The sequence below is a fragment of the Lacerta agilis genome, chromosome 6, assembly GCF_009819535.1.
Source record: "Lacerta agilis isolate rLacAgi1 chromosome 6, rLacAgi1.pri, whole genome shotgun sequence".
NCBI lineage: Eukaryota > Metazoa > Chordata > Lepidosauria > Squamata > Lacertidae > Lacerta > Lacerta agilis.
The window spans coordinates 15,450,463-15,470,976 of NC_046317.1; the positions used below are offsets into that span (position 1 = coordinate 15,450,463).

Consider the following 20,514-nt stretch of genomic DNA (forward strand, 5'->3'; position numbering starts at 1 on the left):
CCCTTCCACCCCAAGTTTTTTTTTAAATGAATCTTTTGTAGTTAGAGTGGGAAATTGATTTCAAGGTTCTTTTAGAAGTATTTGTTTGTAAGCTTTAAGCATTGTGTAGTATGTGCAAGTACATGGACTTCTGAACAAAATAGTAAGATTGCCTTTATTTTTTTGTTTTCAAATCATTTAACAGTTTATTGGACAGTTGTTTTCAACTAATAAAAATGACAAAGATTGAGTATTAGCTTAGTCATTACAAATGCCATTGAAATGTTTTAGTCTTAGAGTTTTGTTGGATGCAGAAGCTGTTATATTTGCAGTTTTTCCCCCTGCAATGTACAGGTACCAAAAGAAATGTTAAACTTGTAATTCATCAGCGTTCGTATATTGATAACACATTGTCTTGAGAAATGTAAAATGTAAAACATCTTTGTTCCTCCCTCTTGTTAGTACATGGCTATTTGGTCATGTCTGGATGATTATATATCAGCTTAATCAACTGAGATATGAATGAGCCTTGTACCCTTTATAAAGCCTTTTAGCTTCCTCCTCTGGGTGAGCAAGCAAACAAGCCAGGAAATATTCAGTTAACTATTGTTAACCTTGCTTTCCCAAATTGGATATAATAGAAAATGAATTTGGAACATGTCAGGATGTGAAACCATGGTTTGAATCTGGCTGATATCCTGGAATTGTTCCAAAGCCATTAACCATGGTTTCCCAATTTTGGATGCAATGGGAAATTGTAGGTAACCAAATATTTCCTGCCTTGTTTTATTCATGTGAAAGGAGGAGTGATGTGGCTGTATGTGGACTGCAAACAGGTTTGTTCATATGTTATCTTATTAAGTCATGATATGTATGTCTGCAGCTTTGGGAAAACATTAATTGTGCATGCTAAGTGGAATATACAAATTTGTTTTAAGGGTACTAATGATTACAAAAACTCTTGTGAAAGAAAAAAATCAGGTATTGAGTAGTACAAAATCCAGTTTAAGGCTATTTAATGTCGCCACTCCACCAATATTATTGTGTTCCTTTGAGGGAAAGGTAAATTGTTCTATATAAATGAACAACGAATATCTTCCATTAGCATGGAAGTTCCTTTGCTTCTAGTTGTTGATTAGCCAACGAGAATGGATATATTTGTCATAAATTTGCTAGGCTGCGATAGTTGGGGATTGTTCAGGGGAAATGGGGAACCCGACCTTATTAATACTGTGTTAATGGGCTCTTCCATAGTAAAACACAAACAAAGACCAACTCTTAAATAGTACTCTGGGCTTCTGGAATTCTCCCTAAGGCAATCAATTTAATCAGTACCAGGTGCTGTGTGTTGCTTGGACAAACTTGAAAGAATGTCCTTTACAAAATAACTTCTTATTCCCCCCCCCCCCACTATGTGATCATTTTAGTACTGTTCCTTCTCCTGCACTTAAGACTATATAACCATTTCTTACTGGGGGAAGATTTGGTAAAGATCATGTCCATCACAAAACTTAAATCTAACAAGAGAAAACGATAGCAAGAGAAGCATGGACTTGACTTTGGAATGGATCAGTTGCACATAGTATCTTTAGGCCACAGGGACATAATTTCAGATTCTCCTGAAAAAATAGTGTTACACAACAATGTGCAAACAGCATCCCTTGCTGACTCTGTTTTGGGGTACTTTTCAGTTTTCTGATTTATAGTAGCACCCCCCATTTTAGATATCAAATTGTTTTATAATGCTCACTTTGCTAATGGTGTGTTGTTCAAAACATTAAATTTGGCATTGTGTAGTTACAGTTCAGTGAAGCTTTTATTTGTGTAGTACAGCTTGTCCACACACAGAGAGGGGGATGTTCACATTTCCCCCTGAAACAGCAACTCCACTCTTCTGTATTGAAAACTTCTTTTGAATCCCCTATGAACTTAAAATGAACTATATTATGTAACTTGAGAGGAGAGAGGAGAGGCGACAAAAGCCCTACTGAATTGGTCAGTTAGCTGTACGCTTTTCTGAATTGTGGCCATAGTCTCTTCAACACACGTTACCAAGTAATAGTATCTTCATGACACCATCAAGCTCTCTTCAGAACTATTCACTTTTCAGAAACAAATGTTTCCTTGTGGTGATATTTCATAAAGGGGGCTATGTTTTCCTTCTGGCTCCAACAAGATTGCATGTGAGAATTGGAGCTTGGGTGATGTTGACTGTGGGCACAATTCAGAGCTGTTGAAATCATTGGAGGAAAGTATACAGTGGGTTGCATCCAGTACAATCGCTTTGTGGACAGAAGGAGAGTTTTGCTCATGGAAGGACCCTGTGAGTGCTAGCCATGAGTAGCAGTCTGAGACAGGACCCAGAAGCTGTTGGACAAGTTAAAAGTCATGACTGAAGAGCAAGTCTAGAAGAGCACAAATGAAGAGCAAGCGTACAGGAACATGCCAGAGCTTAGGAAGACAATGTTGCTCAATCAAGGCTCAGCAGGAACAGGAAGCCCTGTTTGTTCATTCCTGCCCAGAAAGATCCAATGGCCTACCTCGGAGAGTGGAGTCTTTCTACCATGTGTAATTCAGTGGTTCACCACATAGATGAGTGTCACACAGATCCAGCAGCTCCTGACAATAATTGTTGTTGCTGTGGTGGTGGTGGTTAATTAAATTTGTATACCACCCTTCATGTGAAGATATCAAAGCAGTTCACAGCATAAAACCCTTTTAGTTCACGGAACAACTGCATTGGGTTGACAGAAATGCCTTCAGCCCACCTCCTTTCCACCATCCTAGGCAACTAGAGTAATGCATAAAACTATTGCATAATATGGTAGCATGCTTGTGCAAAGTGTGGCTCTCAGTTACCAACCAGCAGTTGTATGCAGAGCTATTTTATCACAAGAGTGCAGTATCCATTAGTGCAATGCACGCTTCTAACCCAATAATGACTTCCTCAGTAATCTTGTGAATTAGCCAATAACCCAGTAAAACAAGCACTCAGCTGCTTAAATACTTGCAGCTGGACAAATCATTATATGTGTCATCCAAATAATTTCTGCTGTTTCTCTAACAAGGCTCTTATGAACTTCAGAAGCCATTGCCATAGCTTTTGAGGTGGGAGACTTAAGTTCCAAATGTTCACACAAAGGATACTTTGCTGTCATTCTTGCATAAAATCTAGGATGCAAATGTGCAACATAAGATCTAGGTGTTAAAACAAAGAACTGTAAGATGACAATCGGTGTGTCAGTATTTCTGAAATATGAGCAGAAAGCTTGGAATGAAATGTGATTTGGAGAAGGAGATACTGCTGGATTAAATGCTATTTGTTTTAAAATATTGTATATTAATGCTGCACATTTTAAGGTAAATTTCCATAGCTGTTCAGTTTTACTTTGTCAACTTGCTTAATTTTTTAGGCTGTACTCCTAGACATATTTACATGACAGTAAACCTTGTTGGAAACTGTGGGGCTGAATTTTGAGAATTTCACTGTTAGTTAACCTACTATTTATCTGCTTTTCTCCCTTATATGGATCCTTTCTTCCTAATTTATTCCTGGGTTTGGGATCAAACTATACATTTCACTTCAGGGCTTTTCATAATTACAATAATTGAGACCTGCCATGTCTCTTTTTAACAACAAGCATTTGGAGGGGGTTGGGGCCATTTGGGATCATGGTGCAGGGTTGAAGTAACCCATGCCATTTTCCTGCCCCCACCCCAAAAAAATCCATGATGGGTGCTGTTTTCTGCAAATAGATGCTTCTGTTGCTGAGTTTAACATTGGGGGCATTTAGACATTATTGCTTACCACTCAACCTTTCCAGAGTGTCCAGGAAGGGAAGGGGTCTGCAATAACGTAACTTGTCCCCTTCAGTGTGATACAGCAGGGATCAGATGTTGGTGTCTCACAATGATGAGTGGTGGGGACAGGGCACATAGGAACTTGAAGTACCTGGTGTGTTGAGGTTTTTGTCTGGTAAGTTTTTTTAAAAAAAACATGAACATGCCTGCTGTGTTTTCCCAAAGGCAGTCAGATTCTTGGAAGCTAATCACATGTGCCAAGTCTTGGGATTTTAATGCCAAGGTGATCTAAGCAAGAGAGTGTGTTTTTCATTCTGGCTCTGAGACTTATAGCAGCTGAGGGCTGCAACATTTCTCTTTTGCCAGGCATGTTCTAAACCCCAAGTCGTAAACTTTTGCTTCTGTGTTTTCCATCAACACCAGCTTGCTTTTCAATATTTAGTCAAAACTGAATATACAGTGCTAGACCTTCCTTCCCCACTCTATTAGTCAGATGCTATTTTTTTTCGTCATAACATTCCATTCATGTGACTTATCTTGCTATCGTTCTGCTTTGCCACTCAGTCTCCTTCCTGAATCATAACTTGCAGCACAGAGAGTTTGCTTTCTATCATCTCAGCATTTGCAATGCACAGAGGTGTGAGAATCCTGGGGTGTGTTCCTGTTAAAGTTCTTCTTTCCGCTTCTCTTAGCAATTTGGCTGGTTAAAATATATTTTTCCTGTGAGATTTACAGAACATCCTGATTCCTTGGTTAACATCTGTTGCCAAAGCTGTTTGTTTTTGCTTTCCCTGGTCGTGTGTATTAAACATAGTTAAGGCGTTTGTTTGGAGGACAAAAATGGGGACAACTAAAATTATCTTGCTTCTGTAAGAGAACTTCCTCAAGTGAGCACAGATTTTGGAAGAAAGTCATAATGGGAAAATGATTGACAGGACCACTGTCCTTGCTACCTTAATTCTAGTGAGGACTTCTAAGTGATGATGAAAAAGTGCATTGCTGGTTGGGGGTTGCAAAGCTTCTCAGTGCTCTTGTTTTATACTTCAGAGACAGCCTTTCATTTGTTTGTTTGTTTGCTTTCACAATATGTGGACACTTCAAATTACAGCAAAAAAGCACACCTGCAATTTTCAATCCCATCAGACATCCACGTATCACCATGTATCTGACGGCACCCCTCAACCACACTGAAAAACCAGGCAGAAGAAACACTGCTTTGTTTGCCAGGAAGACCCACTGAACATGAACATGTTGCCTAAGAGCAGATTTCTCTTATGCAACTCTCTTGTGGTGCTGACCTTTAGGGGTTTCTCTCTAGGTCCTGACTCCCTGGAAATCAGCTGTCGTCACATAGACATTAGGGGTCCTCTTAAATGAGATAGCATGTACAGAAATGCAGCTCCAGATCTAGACTTGTATAACTATCTTGATTATCATCACCACGCCAGATGTGCTTAAAAATGAATGTCACAGTTCATTTTATGCCAGTGTTTCTGAAATGTCAGATAGCTGAAACATGCTTCTTCTCTGAATTAAAATTCAAGGCACACTTCTTGTATTCCCAAAGGTTTACATTTAGCGTGTGTAAATTATATTAGAAAAGTATCCACCCATGGTGCAGCCTAGTTTCTGTATGAGTCTCTGATCTGGGCATGTCATGTGATTGGAAGGAGCCAAGTCATTCTGCTGCTGCTGCTGCTTCTCTACATGAACAGTGATTGAATGATGCAATCACACATCCACCATGGAAATGCTGTAGAATTACCCCCCCCCCCAATGTAGGCTGTTTAGAAGAGGCAAAACTAGAGCAGCATAGCATTCAGAGGTGCAGCAGGGGGCCTCTTCCATGTTTATGTACTCTTGTGAATGGGTACTACTCATATCAGGTATTAATTATTTAATTTAATGCATATCTCATGTCACATAGTTTGGGGATTTCTCATTTATGCAACAGATTACTTTCAGGGCACTTAACTAAAGCAAACATTGATGATATATATCATGTGAATTATTTCTTTTTTCCCTTTTTTTAAACAAGATATTTGATTTAATGGATGCCAAAGCCCGTGCTGATTGCATCAAAGAAATAGATCTTCTTAAGGTAAATATGTATAATGACTTTCTTTTTTACTTGAATGAAGGTGAAATTTAGCATTTATTTGTTCACATTTTTATTATTCCCATATCTAAAGATTTGAGAGAAGGCGTACCTAAAATGTCTTGACTATGGATTTGGGATGATACAGGGGCATGCATGTATTTTAAATGCAGCTGCAGCAAAACTTGCATATCCTCAGCTGAGTTTTGAAGCAATAGAGTTGCATTTCGGCTCTCCATAGCTAATAACCAGAGCAGTTGATATGTGTATTTACTTCTATGTGTGTGTCATTGTGATTTGTATCTCACTGCCCTTCAGGGCAGCTTACAGACAACAGCAACAAGGTTCATAATAAATAACAAATGAAAGCTAAAATGATAAGAACCTATTCTAGCTTTAGCTTCATTAACACCCCCCCCCAAAAAAAAACCCTGCTACAAAATATATAAGATTACTTTTTCATGAAACAGGTGGCAGGTCAACTGCTGTTTTTTAAAAAAATAAATAAATAAATTGCACCGTAATCTCAAATACCTGCTGAAAGTAGAAAAGAAACTAAGGAATAAGTTAAAAGTAGAACTAGCCTAATGAATTTGTCAGGAGTTCCATAATGGGCATCCCATTACCGAAAAGATATCCTTCACTTCATCCCAGCTGCCCTCACTTCAGTCAAAGATGGAGCTTGGGAGAAGAATTTGTCCGCTGATCTTGGCGATTGTTTACTTGGAAAAAAGGCTCTCTTGAGTATATACTGTATTTATGCCTTGTGCATAAGAATTTAGGATGCTGCCCAGACTATTTGGCCATCTAGCTCAGGGGTAAGCAAACTTACCACGCCCCAGGCTGGTGTCTCCAGGGCCGATCGCGAGGCGGGCCGGAGGGCGGGGGAGCATGTGCCCATACGTGTGCGCACACGCTATTTCTGGTGCACTTGTGGGTCAGAGGAGCACCGGAAATAGCTTGTGCGCATGTGCACGGGCCTCCTCCCACCCGGATGTGCACCGGAAATAACACTTGCGCATGCGCACAAGCTATTTCCAGTGCTCCTCCAAACCGGAAGTGGGCAGCCACGCAGCACAGCGCCGGTAAGAGCTGGTGGCGGCAGAGGGCGGTGGGGGTCGCCGCGGGCTGGACAAACAAGTCCCTTAGGCCTTATTCGGCCCACGGGCCTTAGTTTGAGGACCCCTGATCTAGCTCAGCACTGTTCATTCTGACTGTCGCTCCACAGCCTTGGGCAGAAAGAGGGCTTTCCCATGACTGCCCCCTGGCAGTCCTTTTAGGTTGGACCTGCTATATGTAAAGTTTTTTCTCAGCCACTGAGCTACTGTACTAACCTTTCCCCTACAATATATGTATAGAACACATAATGCGCGCACACACGCACACAAAGATACAGTGCTTTTGTATTCCTTTTATGCATGTCAATCTCCCATCCACACCACATTGCATTGTAAACTGCCTTTTAAAAGTTTAAACGGGGAACCAAGAACTGCCCTAGTTGTTACCGAGAGCTTATCCTTGTAGGATTTTCCCTTTGAACTGCTGGCCTCCACTCCCCACCTTCTGCCAGCTTACCAAGTTATATCAGAAACAGCTGTTTTTGAATGAGGTTTGTTATGTAGGTGGGGGTGAAGACTTGCCATACAAGAATCTTTAGTTCTCAAAAGCAGGCTGCAGTGTGATCCAGAGAAGATGCACTTTGTAAAATAAGGACAAAAGCCTTGTCTGTGCACACACAAACTTTTTTGTTCCTCTAAAGTCCCTTACTGAATACTGATTGTGAATGATGCAAAGAGACATATAAATAAGGTGAGTTACAGCTTACAGGAGGGGGCTTTCCTTTGGAGCGAATGTGGCTTTTCCTGTTTGTTGTTGCCAACCAGAGAGATGCTCTGACAAAATTCCCAGGTTTGGGGTTTTTGGGGCTTTAAAAAGAAAGTTTCTGGTCTTTGTGATTGCAGAAGGTGGCACATGTTGTTTATTGACGACTATTATTGTGCTTACTCTCTGCTTTAAAAATATAACAAACCTTACCTGTGATTTTAAGGGTTACTTAGGTGTCTGCACCTGACTTCCCACCCTGCCGCTCACCCTCTGCCCCAGTCGTAGCTCATTGTGCTGTACTAGCAACTGTTCCTCTATATTTTTAGGAGTGCCTTGTCAGTTAGAGCATTGGTATTTTTGGTAGGAGATGCCTCATTGCACATATAGAAAATTCCATGCACCTTACTAACAACTTTGTGGAGGACCTTGCTACGTCCATGGAAGATATGGTATTGGAGAGGTTCTCTGTGATGTCCGCTCTGTGGTTGAGCAGATGGATGGATTTGAGTACAGAAACCACCCTTGGTCAGATATGCACCTAGGAAGCAGTAGCCTAGGCTACCCTTGTGGGCAGACTGAGCCCCATGTGATTCTGCGCAGCAGGGGGGAAAAACATAATAAGAAGCTTTGCTGTAAGAGAGTAGGGACTAGAAAAAGCTCATAGCTGAATTGCATTCATTTCTTTACCTATTGATAATCATGCCTTGAAATAGCTTTTCAGTTCAGTTTCATGGTCATTGTACTGAAGAGATATGTAGCTTTATGCTATGAATACAAAATAGATTTTTTTTTTAAAAAAAACCAACTTTTGAGGCAAAATTTAAGACCATGTGATAAGTTTTTTACATTCCGCAACATAGACTCTATGTGGATGGTTATTATTACTTTTCGTCAACACTGTTTTTGACCTGGCCATAAGCCTGCCAAAAGTTTGCTTTGCTGAGTTTTTCTTGTCTGTCTGGAGGCATTCAGTTTTAAAAACCTCAATAATTTTCTGAGAAAGAGCAAAATATTGCAAATGTGTCTGTTTTAGAATAATCCAGTGGATGCATTTGGGAATTAGTGGTCCCTTTATTAATTCTGTATCCTGTGAGTGGAGTGTAGAATGCAGAACCTCTTCTGGTTCTAAATTCTACTTTAGTTTTGTTTTACAATGGTCATTGGTTGAGAAGCTAATGAAGCTATTTTTGTTTTATCATGGACAATTGAAAGTTGAAGAGGTGTTTTTTCTTCTTTTTAAAATGGCATGTTCTTTGGCTTTCTTGCACAAGTCATCTGATAGCTTTGTGTGCCCTATTCCTAGCTAATTAAGGGGCTTTCTTTTGCAGCCCTCCAAAAAACATAGACATGCTGTAGTACCTGCTGTATTGTTTCCTGGCTTAGATCAAGGTGCTGGTATCCTCTTTGTTAAGTTTGATTTTTAGACTTGGTTCAGGGTTAGATTTTTAGACTTGGTTCAGGGTTTTTCGTTATCTAAAAATAATGCATGCAAATAATGAACACATGAATGTTGTTTTCTTGTAGTACAGAAAGGGGTGTTCTCCCTGCTCCCCCGCCCCTATGTATATAGGATTAAATGGCGGAAACCAATAGCTGAGGCCATACGTACTGTGGACTGAAGTATCTGTTTCTTTTTCTAGCAATTGAATCATCCAAATGTAATCAAATACTATGCATCATTTATTGAAGACAATGAACTAAATATTGTGCTGGAATTAGCAGATGCTGGAGACCTATCTAGAATGATCAAGGTAGGCCTTTCTCTTAACAGAGACTTTTCTTTTTTATATATATTCATTGTTTGAAATAAATAGAAATCATTTTTTTTTTCATATTTTGTTTTGATTCTCATTACTCTGGTTTTATTTCTAGATTCTCAGGTACCCTAAATTATAAGTGATTGCCGCAAATCCTACTCCAGGTTTCAATTCTGTAAATCCTTTCCAAGCTATCGAAGCGCCCATATTTATATCTCACTATCAAAGTTTGCTGCTAATCTTAAAATGCTGTGCATGATTGCAAGGAAACATAGATGGGGAGGAGATCATCATTATACTCCAAATCTGGCATTGTGCCAACCATAATATTTAATGTTGGCATTTCTGTTTATAAATTCTCCCCTTTGAGATTTTTACCATAATAATTCAGCTGTAAAACCAAATTGTATGTTTAAAATGTTGGTACTGACCATCCAAACACGTAAGAACATGTTTCTTTCTGAAGTTGTGAAAACAAAGCAAAACAATCAAAAGCCCTTGGAGCCTATGAAGGCTGCTTCCACAACACTTGATTTTTGCCAACAGGAATGAACCCACAAGTCATTGCAGTGATAATATGGAAAGAGCTTAGACCAGTGACTACTCAAAAACCAGGCACTAGCCTGCTATGCTGTTAGTTGCAATGCTGGCTGCGTGATTTGGCACCAAACTGAAAGTGCTAAGATAGAAGTCCAAGCTTGTGAAGAATATTAGCAGCAGTCCCTCCACAATGCACCATTTGAGATGTTCTGTCCATTCATTCATTCATTCATTTGAGTATTTCTAAACCACCAACCTATTAAAAAAATATGGTCTACAATAATTTTTTTTTAATCATAAAATTACAAAATCATAAAAAACAACACTGAAATGTTGTCTTAAAAATGCTTGGCTAAACAGAAATGTTTTCAACAGGCAGTGAAATGATAGAATTGTGAGCGCCTGTGTGTTTTCAGTGGGAGCAGTGTTCCAAAATACTGCTGCCCCTGTACTAAAAGCCTTAGTTTTTGTAGAAGCTAAATGGATAGAAAATAAACGAAACAGAAACTAAATTACAAATCACCATTTGTACAAGCTAAACTAAATAACCATGGCAGAGCCAGGAGGGCTTCTGCTTGTTCCACTTCTCCTGTTTAGGGGATGAGGAATCTGCACCCATGCTACTTTCTAGGGCTTTGTTCCCTAACCTGAAACTAGGAAAACCCTGGGGGAAAGTTACGAGTCGTTTTTTAAATTGACCTAATTGGAGTATATTTGCTCAGATTAATAAAATACAGGGATGGTCAACCTGTTGGGGTTTTGTTGAACACATTTGCAAACCAGTGGAACTGTGTATATGTACACACACACCCAGAACCAAGCTCTCACTACACTACAACCTATTCTATTGGCCCCAATAGAGTGCTTTTTTCAAGCAGTGGGAAAGGACTCTGAAGGAAAGCCTGCCCAGGCCCATGTTTGCCCACAGATGGCACACTGGTGACCCTTTGTCAAAGTTCTTTTTTTACAAATGTATAAACAGTGAACACTCTTGGCATATTTCTATGGAATTCCAGGTTGTTTCCACAAGCTACGTTCATGTCTTAGTTCACCATAAAGGAACAAAGGTTTTCTGAGAAATTTTTGGAACCCTGAGTCATATTCTGATATCCTAATGAGGCACAAGATCATGCTTAACTTATTCCAGTGGAACAGAAATAAAGATGCTGGGCATGTTTAGCCTGGAGAAGAGAAGGTTAAGGGGTGATATGATAGCCATGTTCAAATATATAAAGGGTGTCATATAGAGGAGGGTGAAAGGTTGTTTTCTGCTGCTCCAGAGAAGCGGACACGGGGCAATGGATTCAAACTACAAGAAAGAAGATTCCACCTAAACATTAGGAAGAACTTCCTGACAGTGAAAGCTGTTCGGCAGTGGAATTTGCTACCAAGGAGTGTGGTGGAGTCTCCTTCTTTGGAGGTCTTTAAGCAGAGGCTTGACAGCCATCTGCCAGGAATGCTTTGATGCTTGCTGTTTCCTGCTTGGCAGGGGGTTGGACTGGATGGCCCTTGTGGTCTCTTCCAACTCTATGATTCTATGATCTCAGGTGGTATCAGAGGTCTGCTTACCACCACCTATTTGGCTTTGTAGCAAAACAAACCCCAACCCAGTTTTGCCACCCTTCTTCTTCCTGTAATGTTTAGGGAAAGGAATAGGAACTATTTGGCTGTGCTGGAGTGAACATGACTGTTCTGTGCACCGAACTTTGAACAAGACCATGAGCATTTTAGGCCAGGAAGGAAGTTAGGAAGACCAATTGATTGCCATTTTCCATTACTGTTAATAGACTTTCCAACAAGCCCAATTAAAATTTTAGCACACTAAAAACTAGTAAGTTTGCTAATTGTAGTAACACACTGGAAAGATTTCAACGGCCAGCTGTTCAAAATTTTGAGATTAGTTCTTAGATTAAACGTATTCAAGTTCACAGTTGGGTTAATTTTATTATATTATGTATGGGGGGGAAGTGTGAAGCTAGCTAATCTTATTTCTTTCTTTATTATTAATTTATATAAGCAGCATTTAAAACAACAAAGCTAAAAAGCCAAAACAACTTCATCGTAGTTGAGGTTTTTTTTGTTTTTTGTTTCTTAACTTGCACTCAACTAAATGAATTACTCTTAAGAGCTGCATGTAAGATACATAAGCTTGGGTAGATCATTCCATTCTATTTTTATATATTCATTTCTTTTCAAATAATCAGTTCCCACCACAATACAAGTCCTTTGTTCTCCAGACTGAAAAACCAGGCAGAAGAAACACTGCTTTGTTTGCCAGGAAGACCCACTGAACATGAACATGTTGCCTAAGAGCAGATTTCTCTTATGCAACTCTCTTGTGGTGCTGACCTTTAGGGGTTTCTCTCTAGGTCCTGACTCCCTGGAAAGCAGGGAGACTAGATTATTGTTGTTTTTCACTGTGTTGTAAGTGTCTCAGGTTTACTGGATACAAAAAGTGTGCTTTTTAATTAGTCCTCACCCTCTGCCCTCAAAATACTATTTTTGTGACTCTTAGAAGAAATATTAACCTTGCTTTGCAGCACAGAGTTTTGAAACTGCATCTTTGAAAAATATTCCTTGCCAAGATGATGTTTTTTAAGCCAAGAGGGTGAAAAATGTGGTGCTACAGAGATTGACAATGTCCTGTTAATATTTATAACCAAATTGTATATATTTTGCTTATGAATTAATAATTCTGTAGGTTTACACTTGCTACAATATGAAGGTTTTGTTTTCTCGTCTGTATATTCCAATTTGACATAACATTTAATATGAGGCCTCTCTCTCCCCCCCCCCTTTCTGTGACAGACTTCATTATGGCCTATTGATGCCTTTATTTTACCCAGGACTGTCAAACCTGTCCATATAACTCCTTTCATTGTAGCATTTGAAATCGGGTGATATATTTGGCGGATATTTAGTGAAGGCAGCATTTCCCCTTTAACAGAAATACAAATATATCCTTTTTAGCACTGAAAACCATTTTATACACACACAGATTCACAGAAGGCCAGACATAGGTTACAACAGTGGCATTAACCCGGTATTTGTTCAGAGAGACCAGTTCTGGTTTATAATTAGTTTTTTTGTTATTAAAGAAACAACAATTTTAAATCTGTGATTATTGAAGTCATCATTTAATCTACTTGTGAATCCAGTTTATGCATTTTCTTCTGATTTTACCCTAGAGATGTCTTAAATTTGCCTGCAATGCAGTTTGGCTGTGTGGCTATTTCTTACCTATCTTTTTCTTGAGAGTAGTTTATGATGTCCTCTTAACGTAGGCATCATGTTTAATGTAGTGAACTCGGATTGCTGTTTGAAGTTAATGACAGCCTATCAGGCTATGATTAAATATGTATAAGGTGTCACACTATACTCATATTTTCATAGTTGTTGTAGTGGGATCAGCATGAGTTTATTTTAGGTATATAAAGATTGAGGGAAGGAGGGAAGTACAATGAATGCATCCCCAGCTCTCTCTTTTTAAAATGAGAACACAATAGAAAAATAAGAACATTTCTCTCACTGTGTGTATGCGTGTGTGCTGTTTTTTATATGAGCAGGGGGAAACACAGTAATTAGGAGTCAGGCGCAAGATCTTGGAATCGAATAAGGATAACAGTGGCTACTGCCTCTCTCTTCATTAGACAATACAGATGAATCCCCAGCACAGTGTTGTGCTATTGAGTGCTTTACCCTAATGAGCAAAAAAGAATCTGATGTCTAAAAGTTTAAGTGGCTAACTCATTATGATGGTGCCACCATATTGACAGTCCTATGAATAAAGTCATTCATGCAGGTTTGTGGTTTCCCAACTTCCTACTCTCAGAGACCCCTTTCCACATCATTTTATTTAGGTATCTCATTTTATATTCCATCTTCCTATACATTTGTGTGTGTGAATGAACTACCTAGGCATTGCAGTGGATATAAGATTCTACATTTGAGAATGCACATTCAGTTCACCAGGTCTGTTGAGTATAAATGACCATCACCCCAAATAAAACAAAAAGTGTTCTAGAGCGCAGCTGACAGACTACACAGTCCTGACTTTGCTGCCACCATGCTTCTCCCCTCACTGTTTTGGTAAGCAGCAGCAGTGCTGCTGCTGGAAAGCCATGACTGCAACTCCATTCTACCGGATGAGATGCTCCTGCTGTCATCCAGGATTTAATCCCAAATTGTGCTGTTGACCTGCATCAATGAGATGGGTGGATGAGTTGGATTTTCCAAGCTTGTCTGCTTGGGTTCTTGTTGCAGTACTGACCCAGACTTGATGGTTAGGAAGGAAGTGGTCACTGTGCTATCCCATCTCCCTCTTCAGCTTCCTGTCTGATCAAATTCAGTTTTGAGTGTTTGCACTTGATTGTTGTTGTTGTTGTTTAGTCGTGTCCGACTCTTCGTGACCCCATGGACCAGAGCACGCCAGGCACTCCTGTCTTCCACTGCCTCCCGCAGTTTGGTCAGACTCACATTGGTAGCTTCGAGAACACTGTCCAACCATTTCGTCCTCTGTCGTCCACTTCTCATTGTGCCCTCAAGCTTTCCCATCAGCAGCGTCTTTTCCAGGGAGTCTTCTCTTCTCATGAGGTGGCCAAAGTATTGGAGCCTCAGCTTCAGGATCTGTCCTTCCAGTGAGCACTCAGGGCTGATTTCCTTCAGAATGGATAGGTTTGATCTTCTTGCAGTCCACGGGACTCTCAAGAGTCTCCTCCAGCACCATAATTCAAAAGCATCAATTCTTTGGCGATCAGCCTTCTTTATGGTCCAGCTCTCACTTCCGTACATTACTACTGGGAAAACCATAGCTTTAACTATACGGACCTTTGTCGGCAAGGTGATGTCTCTGCTTTTTAAGATGCTGTCTAGCTTTGTCATTGCTTTCCTCCCAAGAAGCAGGCGTCTTTTAATTTCGTGACTGCTGTCACCATCTGCAGTGATCATGGAACCCCAAAAAGTAAAATCTCTCACTGCCTCCATTTCTTCCTCTTCTATTTGCCAGGAGGTGATGGGACCAGTGGCCATGATCTTAGTTTTTCTGATGTTGAGCTTCAGACCATATTTTGAAATCTCTTCTTTCACCCTCATTAAAAGGTTCTTTAATTCCTCCTCACTTTCTGCCATCAAGGTTGTGTCATCAGCATATCTGAGGTTGTTGATATTTCTTCCGGCAATCTTAATTCCGGTTTGGGATTTATCCAGTCCAGCCTTTCGCATGATGAATTCTGCATATAAGTTAAATAAGCAGGGAGACGATATACAGCCTTGTCGTACTCCTTTCCCAATTTTGAACCAATCAATTATTCCATATCCATATGCACTTGATATTAGGTACTTAGTTTGAAATTCCATTATTGCATATATCATCCTGCTGCCTAACAGTCTCCTTGCTGGGATTGGTCTTGTGTTTGGTTTTGAGGAGCCACAGAACAGTGATTTGGGGAGACTTCAACACACATGCTTAGACTGCCATATCTTTGGTGGGCCAGGATTTTTGCTGCAGTCATTCCAAAATGCCCCCAACTCAACAGGTACAGCAGGTTATATAATTTCTCAACCAGAAAGGATGATTACTACTAGATTCCTGAGAGTCCTTTCTGTTATCGTGCTTCACATTCCTGTTCAATCACATTCTAGAATTTAGAAATTACCTGTTATGTAGACATGATGGTTTTTAAGCACTCTGTACCACTGTATAGAACTGTCTTGGCTCTTTTGTACATCAAGTACTTGGAGATGATGAATTGGTTGGTGTGATCGCCAGATGTATGTGGAGGGAAAGCTGAATCAAGTGCGACCAAACACAGTTTAGAGCTCACTTTATAGTTTATATTGTGGCAATAACAGCAGCTAAGAAGGAATGCTTTCCTAGCACCATCGTATCTGCACAGTACTGGCTGGAGGAGCAATTTTGAGTGGCTAAAGGAGTCCTTTAGATGAATCTCTAGGGTTATATTGGAGAATGCTCAAGTGCCCACTGTGAACATTTGCAAACCACTTCAAAACTTTTGAGACCATAATTATAGCATGTAAAGAAAAATAACTCTTTTCTCTCTAGAGTGAGGACTAGGCAGGCTTGAAGCTACAGAAGGTATGATAATTTTTGAGCCTGGTGTGAAAACTAAGAAGAACAGGGATGTGATTTATACCCTAACCTGTTCATATAATTTCATGTTGCTGTGTGAATGGTACTGTACTGGGGTGAGAGTCTTGACTAATAACTTGAAAAGTAGCCTTGCTACATTGTATTATGGGTACATTGTCAAGGTGAGAGTCCATTTTATTCTATTCTGTTTATTTAAATGATTTATATACCATCCTCAAGCAATACTTTCAGGGTGATCTGCAAAAACAAGATAAACACAGAAGCAAAATATAATTGATTACAACATGGTTTAAATAGTCATACAAAGAAAATAATGGAAAATTTAACAATTCCTGGTGCAAAAAAGGTACTAGGATTGGCACAAGGTTAACTTCCAACGAGGAAGTAATTCCATAAGAGTGTGTCATAGCTGAGAAGACTGTCTCTAGACACTAGCCACCTTTCCTCAGCTGGTGGGGGCACCAGGACAACTAGACAGCCTCAATTTTTTGTTTGCTAGGGAAGTGAGTGGTGAACACAGAGAATTGGATTAGAATAGAGGGCAGTCTGTTTCCACATTCACATACCTTTTCTTGGGTTCCCTGACGATTAGTTAATGCATTAGTGAAACAAAATGGAAAAAACGGCTCTCTTTCCCTTAACTCTTCTTAAATATAGTCATACCTTGGTTGTCGAATGCCTTGGTACTCGGACGTTTTGGCTCCCAAATGGCGCAAACCCAGAAGTGTGTGTTTTGGTTTGCGAACGTTTTTCAGAAGCCAAACGTTGGGTGCGGCTTGTGCGGCTTCCGATTGAGTGCAGGAAGCTCCTGCAGCCAATTGGAAGCTGCGCCTTGGTTTCTGAACCGTTTCAGGAGTCAAACGGACTCCCGGAATGGATTAAGTTCCACAACCAAGGTACGACTGTATGAGAGCAGCCAGCCAAATCTACACTTTCAACATTTCCCCCCGTTAAACACTGAAGTTCATTTTTAAAAACTTTCTTTAAAAATTTAATTTTTCTTTGAGACTTCCGCATATGCTAGAGTAAAGACATTTGCTACTACTGTGAACTGAAAAATGCTTTTGATATGTACCATATACTGATTATCCAAACATTGAGATGGTACATTACAGATGCCATTATGTCACCTTTCTCCTCTGAGCTTTTCTTACTAGTTTTTAAAGGCTGTTTTTAAAAAAACAAAACAAAAACCCCCCAATATTTTTCAACATTACACCAGGCAACACTAGCTAGATTAATTATAGAACAAAGTCTTGAGTTAATATATTTTTTATTAAGCATCTTCCTAAAGGAAATATAAAGCAATGCTTTGAACTGACTATACCTATGTTTGCTGTTAAAAGTTTTGAAGCTACCTGTGGTACCTATTTTGTGTCATTTTTTTTTACTCTCTGTAATTTCAGGTGGTTCCCCCCTTTCGTTCTTATATACATAGAATATATATAGATATATTCTATCATTCTTGATGCAAACTCTCTGACACAAGTGCTGACAAGCCCTACTAATATCTATGAGCCTTTTTATATATTAGGGGTGTCTGCTTTTTGTAACTCATCATTTTTTCCCCAGTTTCTAAGAACCAGCAGCACTGCTGCAGCAGCAGGTTGGAGCTGTCATGACAGCAGTTGGACAGGAACTGCAGCCCTGCAGCACTCCTGTCTGGAAACTGCCTCAATTGCTTTCACTTGCTGTAGCAGTGTTGCTGGTTGCCAGATAATGTAATACCTTTGTTCCCATCTAGGGATGCTTGGAAAGTTCAGTCTTTGCAAATGGCTACACTGAACTGCTCTGTTTCTTGATAAATAGGATACAGTCTGTGTCCTCTGGCAAAAGTGGAACACATCTAAATCTGATCTGGATCGTGATTGCATCCATGCTCTGCATTAATCTGTCCTCTTAAATGTAGTGGGACACAAACTGCAGTCTCTTGCATTTTTATCTTTTAGTTCTGCTACAAGACTTAAATGTAACTATTCCATTTGTCTGCTAGCCTTTGAACCCCTCTTTTCTAATCTTATGAAGGTTCTAGCCTACAAAGGCTCATACTAAACTGCTGCCTTTAGGATACCCCAAAACTCTTTGTTGTTTTCTTTTTTTTTATAAAAACTTATTTAAATATTTTGGAAATCATCATAACCTTACTTAAATATTTTTTTCTGTGGAAGGTAAGCTTGCCTTGTTCTTTTAGCCTTTATTAGACTCTCAAGACTCTTTAATCCCTCCCTGTAACTTTCCTTATATGCCCATGTAGGTTTCATGAGAGGCAAGTGAATTCTAAATACATGGTTGGTCTACTCATGGGATATTGTATTTTGTAGCAATGCTAGGGATATATCAAAATAGATAGCTAAATAGTTAGCTAGTTAGTTCCCTGTTTAGGGAAGTTTTTAATGTCTGATGTTTTATTGTATTTTTAATATTTTGTTGGAAGCCGCCCAGAGTGGCTGGGGAAATGCAGCCAGATGGGCGCGGTATAAATTGTTGTTGTTGTTGTTGTTGTTGTTGATATATAAAATATCACTATAATTAAACCAAGTTCTTGTTCCAAATTTGATCCAAAAATGCCCTGCTAGCACAAAGCATCTTCTACCAAAGAAGGCCTGCTTCCATAAGAAAAGTAACCCCCAAATCGAGAGAAGTTATTCAGTTTGCACAAAGTTTTGAGTAATACTTTTTATGTCCCACTAGCTTTTGCAAATCCCAAGACAAACTGGGCTATTTTAAGCAGATTTGGAACTTGTTAAAGGTTAAAGTAGGCTCCCCCAGATTTATTTTGAATTTATTCTGGGAAGCAGTAGCTTTGATGTTTTTACCCCCCAGTATTGAAAGTGACTTGCAATCAATAAAAGCACTTTAAAACAAATTACAGTGGTACCTCTGGTTAAGTACTTAATTCGTTCCGGAGGTGCGTTCTTAACCTGAAACTGTTCTTAACCTGAAGCACCACGTTAGCTAATGGGACCTCCCGCTGCCGCTGCGCCGCCAGAGCACAATTTCTTTTCTTATCCTGAAGCAAAGTTCTTAACCTGAAGCGTTATTTCTGGGTTAGCGGAGTCTGTAACCTGAAGCGTATGTAACCTCAAGCCTATGTAACCCGAGGTACCACTGCTATCAATTAAGCCAATATAAACAATAAACTACAAAATCAATAATGTAAACACAGTGAAAGAACAGAACTAGCTAAACTCCATGAAATAATGTGTGTTTCAATTTTAAAAACAAGCTCTTGAGAAATGCTTCCAGACAGTGTAGAGAACTGTGAGTTAGATGTGCCAATGGTCCTATGTTTTTGTGCTTCTATTCCCTTGTAAAAAGGCAAGCAGGCAGACACCCTTAGATAAAGAATTCCAAGGAATGCTACAAAGAAAGCCCATAGGCTGTAGTGTAATAGAGGACTTCACATTTCATTATACACTCATACCTTGGAAGTCGAACGCCTTGCGAGACGAATGTTTTGGCTCCCGAACGCCGCAAACCCGGAAGTGATTGTTCCTGTTTGTGAACGTTCTTTGGAACCCTAATGTCCGTTGCGACTTCCGCTGCTTCCGGTTGGCTGCAGGAGCTCCTGAACGCCAATCGGAAGCCAGGCCTTGGTTTCTGAACGTTTTGGAAGTCGAACGGACTTCCAGAACAGATTCTGTTTGTTCGACTTACGAGGTACGACTGTATACCATATAATTCTATGCCATAGCAGAAGGGCCACTCAGCACTAGAGCACATGCTATGCATTCAAAAGGTCCTGGATCTAGGCCCTGACATCCCTTGGTAGGACTGAGAAAGTCCTTGAAACTCTGGACACCTACCTTCTTCCAGTCAAGTGTCTTCACCATGTACCTTGAGACACCAGGTCTTGAGAAGGTCCAAGCCTCCAGGTAAGCTCTGGAGCAGTTACATTTCTCGACTTGGTTCTGCATTGGGGCAAAAAAATTAAATCCCAGTGTTAGGATACCACACCACACCACACCAAATCTCGGAAAATTTGATTTCATTAGTGCATATAACACTTTTGAGAACATTTTGGGACAAGTAAGGTGTAGAATATATAGGAACAGCTGGCATTGTACAATGAGTTTTTGTTAGAAGTTTGTTTAAAAATACATTGTTAAGAAGTCTTTTCAGGGTTCATTTTAAAAACAATAAAATGTGCTTTCTATGCATATACTTGAAGTTGTGTATTTGTTTCTAAATGAAAAGAAACCTGGTATCTATCTAACTATCTTGTTGACATCAAACAGTCCTCTGATATGCAAATCCCAGCTATGGGGAGAACAGATACAGAGTTTGTTTTAGATTCAGTCCAGGTCTGAGGAAAACAGCATTTAAAGAGCATGCATTCAAACATTGCATCACTTCAGTTTGTGAAAATATTTTGAGGAAATTAAAAGTGTGTGTGTGTGTGCCTC

At 39.7% G+C, this 20,514-nt stretch overlaps 1 protein-coding gene across 6 annotated transcripts in view; it reads left to right on the forward strand.

Moving 5' to 3' along the window:
* NEK7 (NIMA related kinase 7) overlaps positions 1 to 20,514 on the forward strand; it is a 78,320-nt gene that overhangs the window by 28,097 nt on the left and 29,709 nt on the right. For all 6 annotated transcript variants that reach the window (XM_033151430.1, XM_033151428.1, XM_033151431.1 and 3 more), the window contains 2 exons: positions 5,819 to 5,881; positions 9,343 to 9,453. In XM_033151430.1, coding sequence (XP_033007321.1) covers positions 5,819 to 5,881; positions 9,343 to 9,453 — 174 coding nt within the window. The remainder of the gene's footprint in view (positions 1 to 5,818; positions 5,882 to 9,342; positions 9,454 to 20,514) is intronic.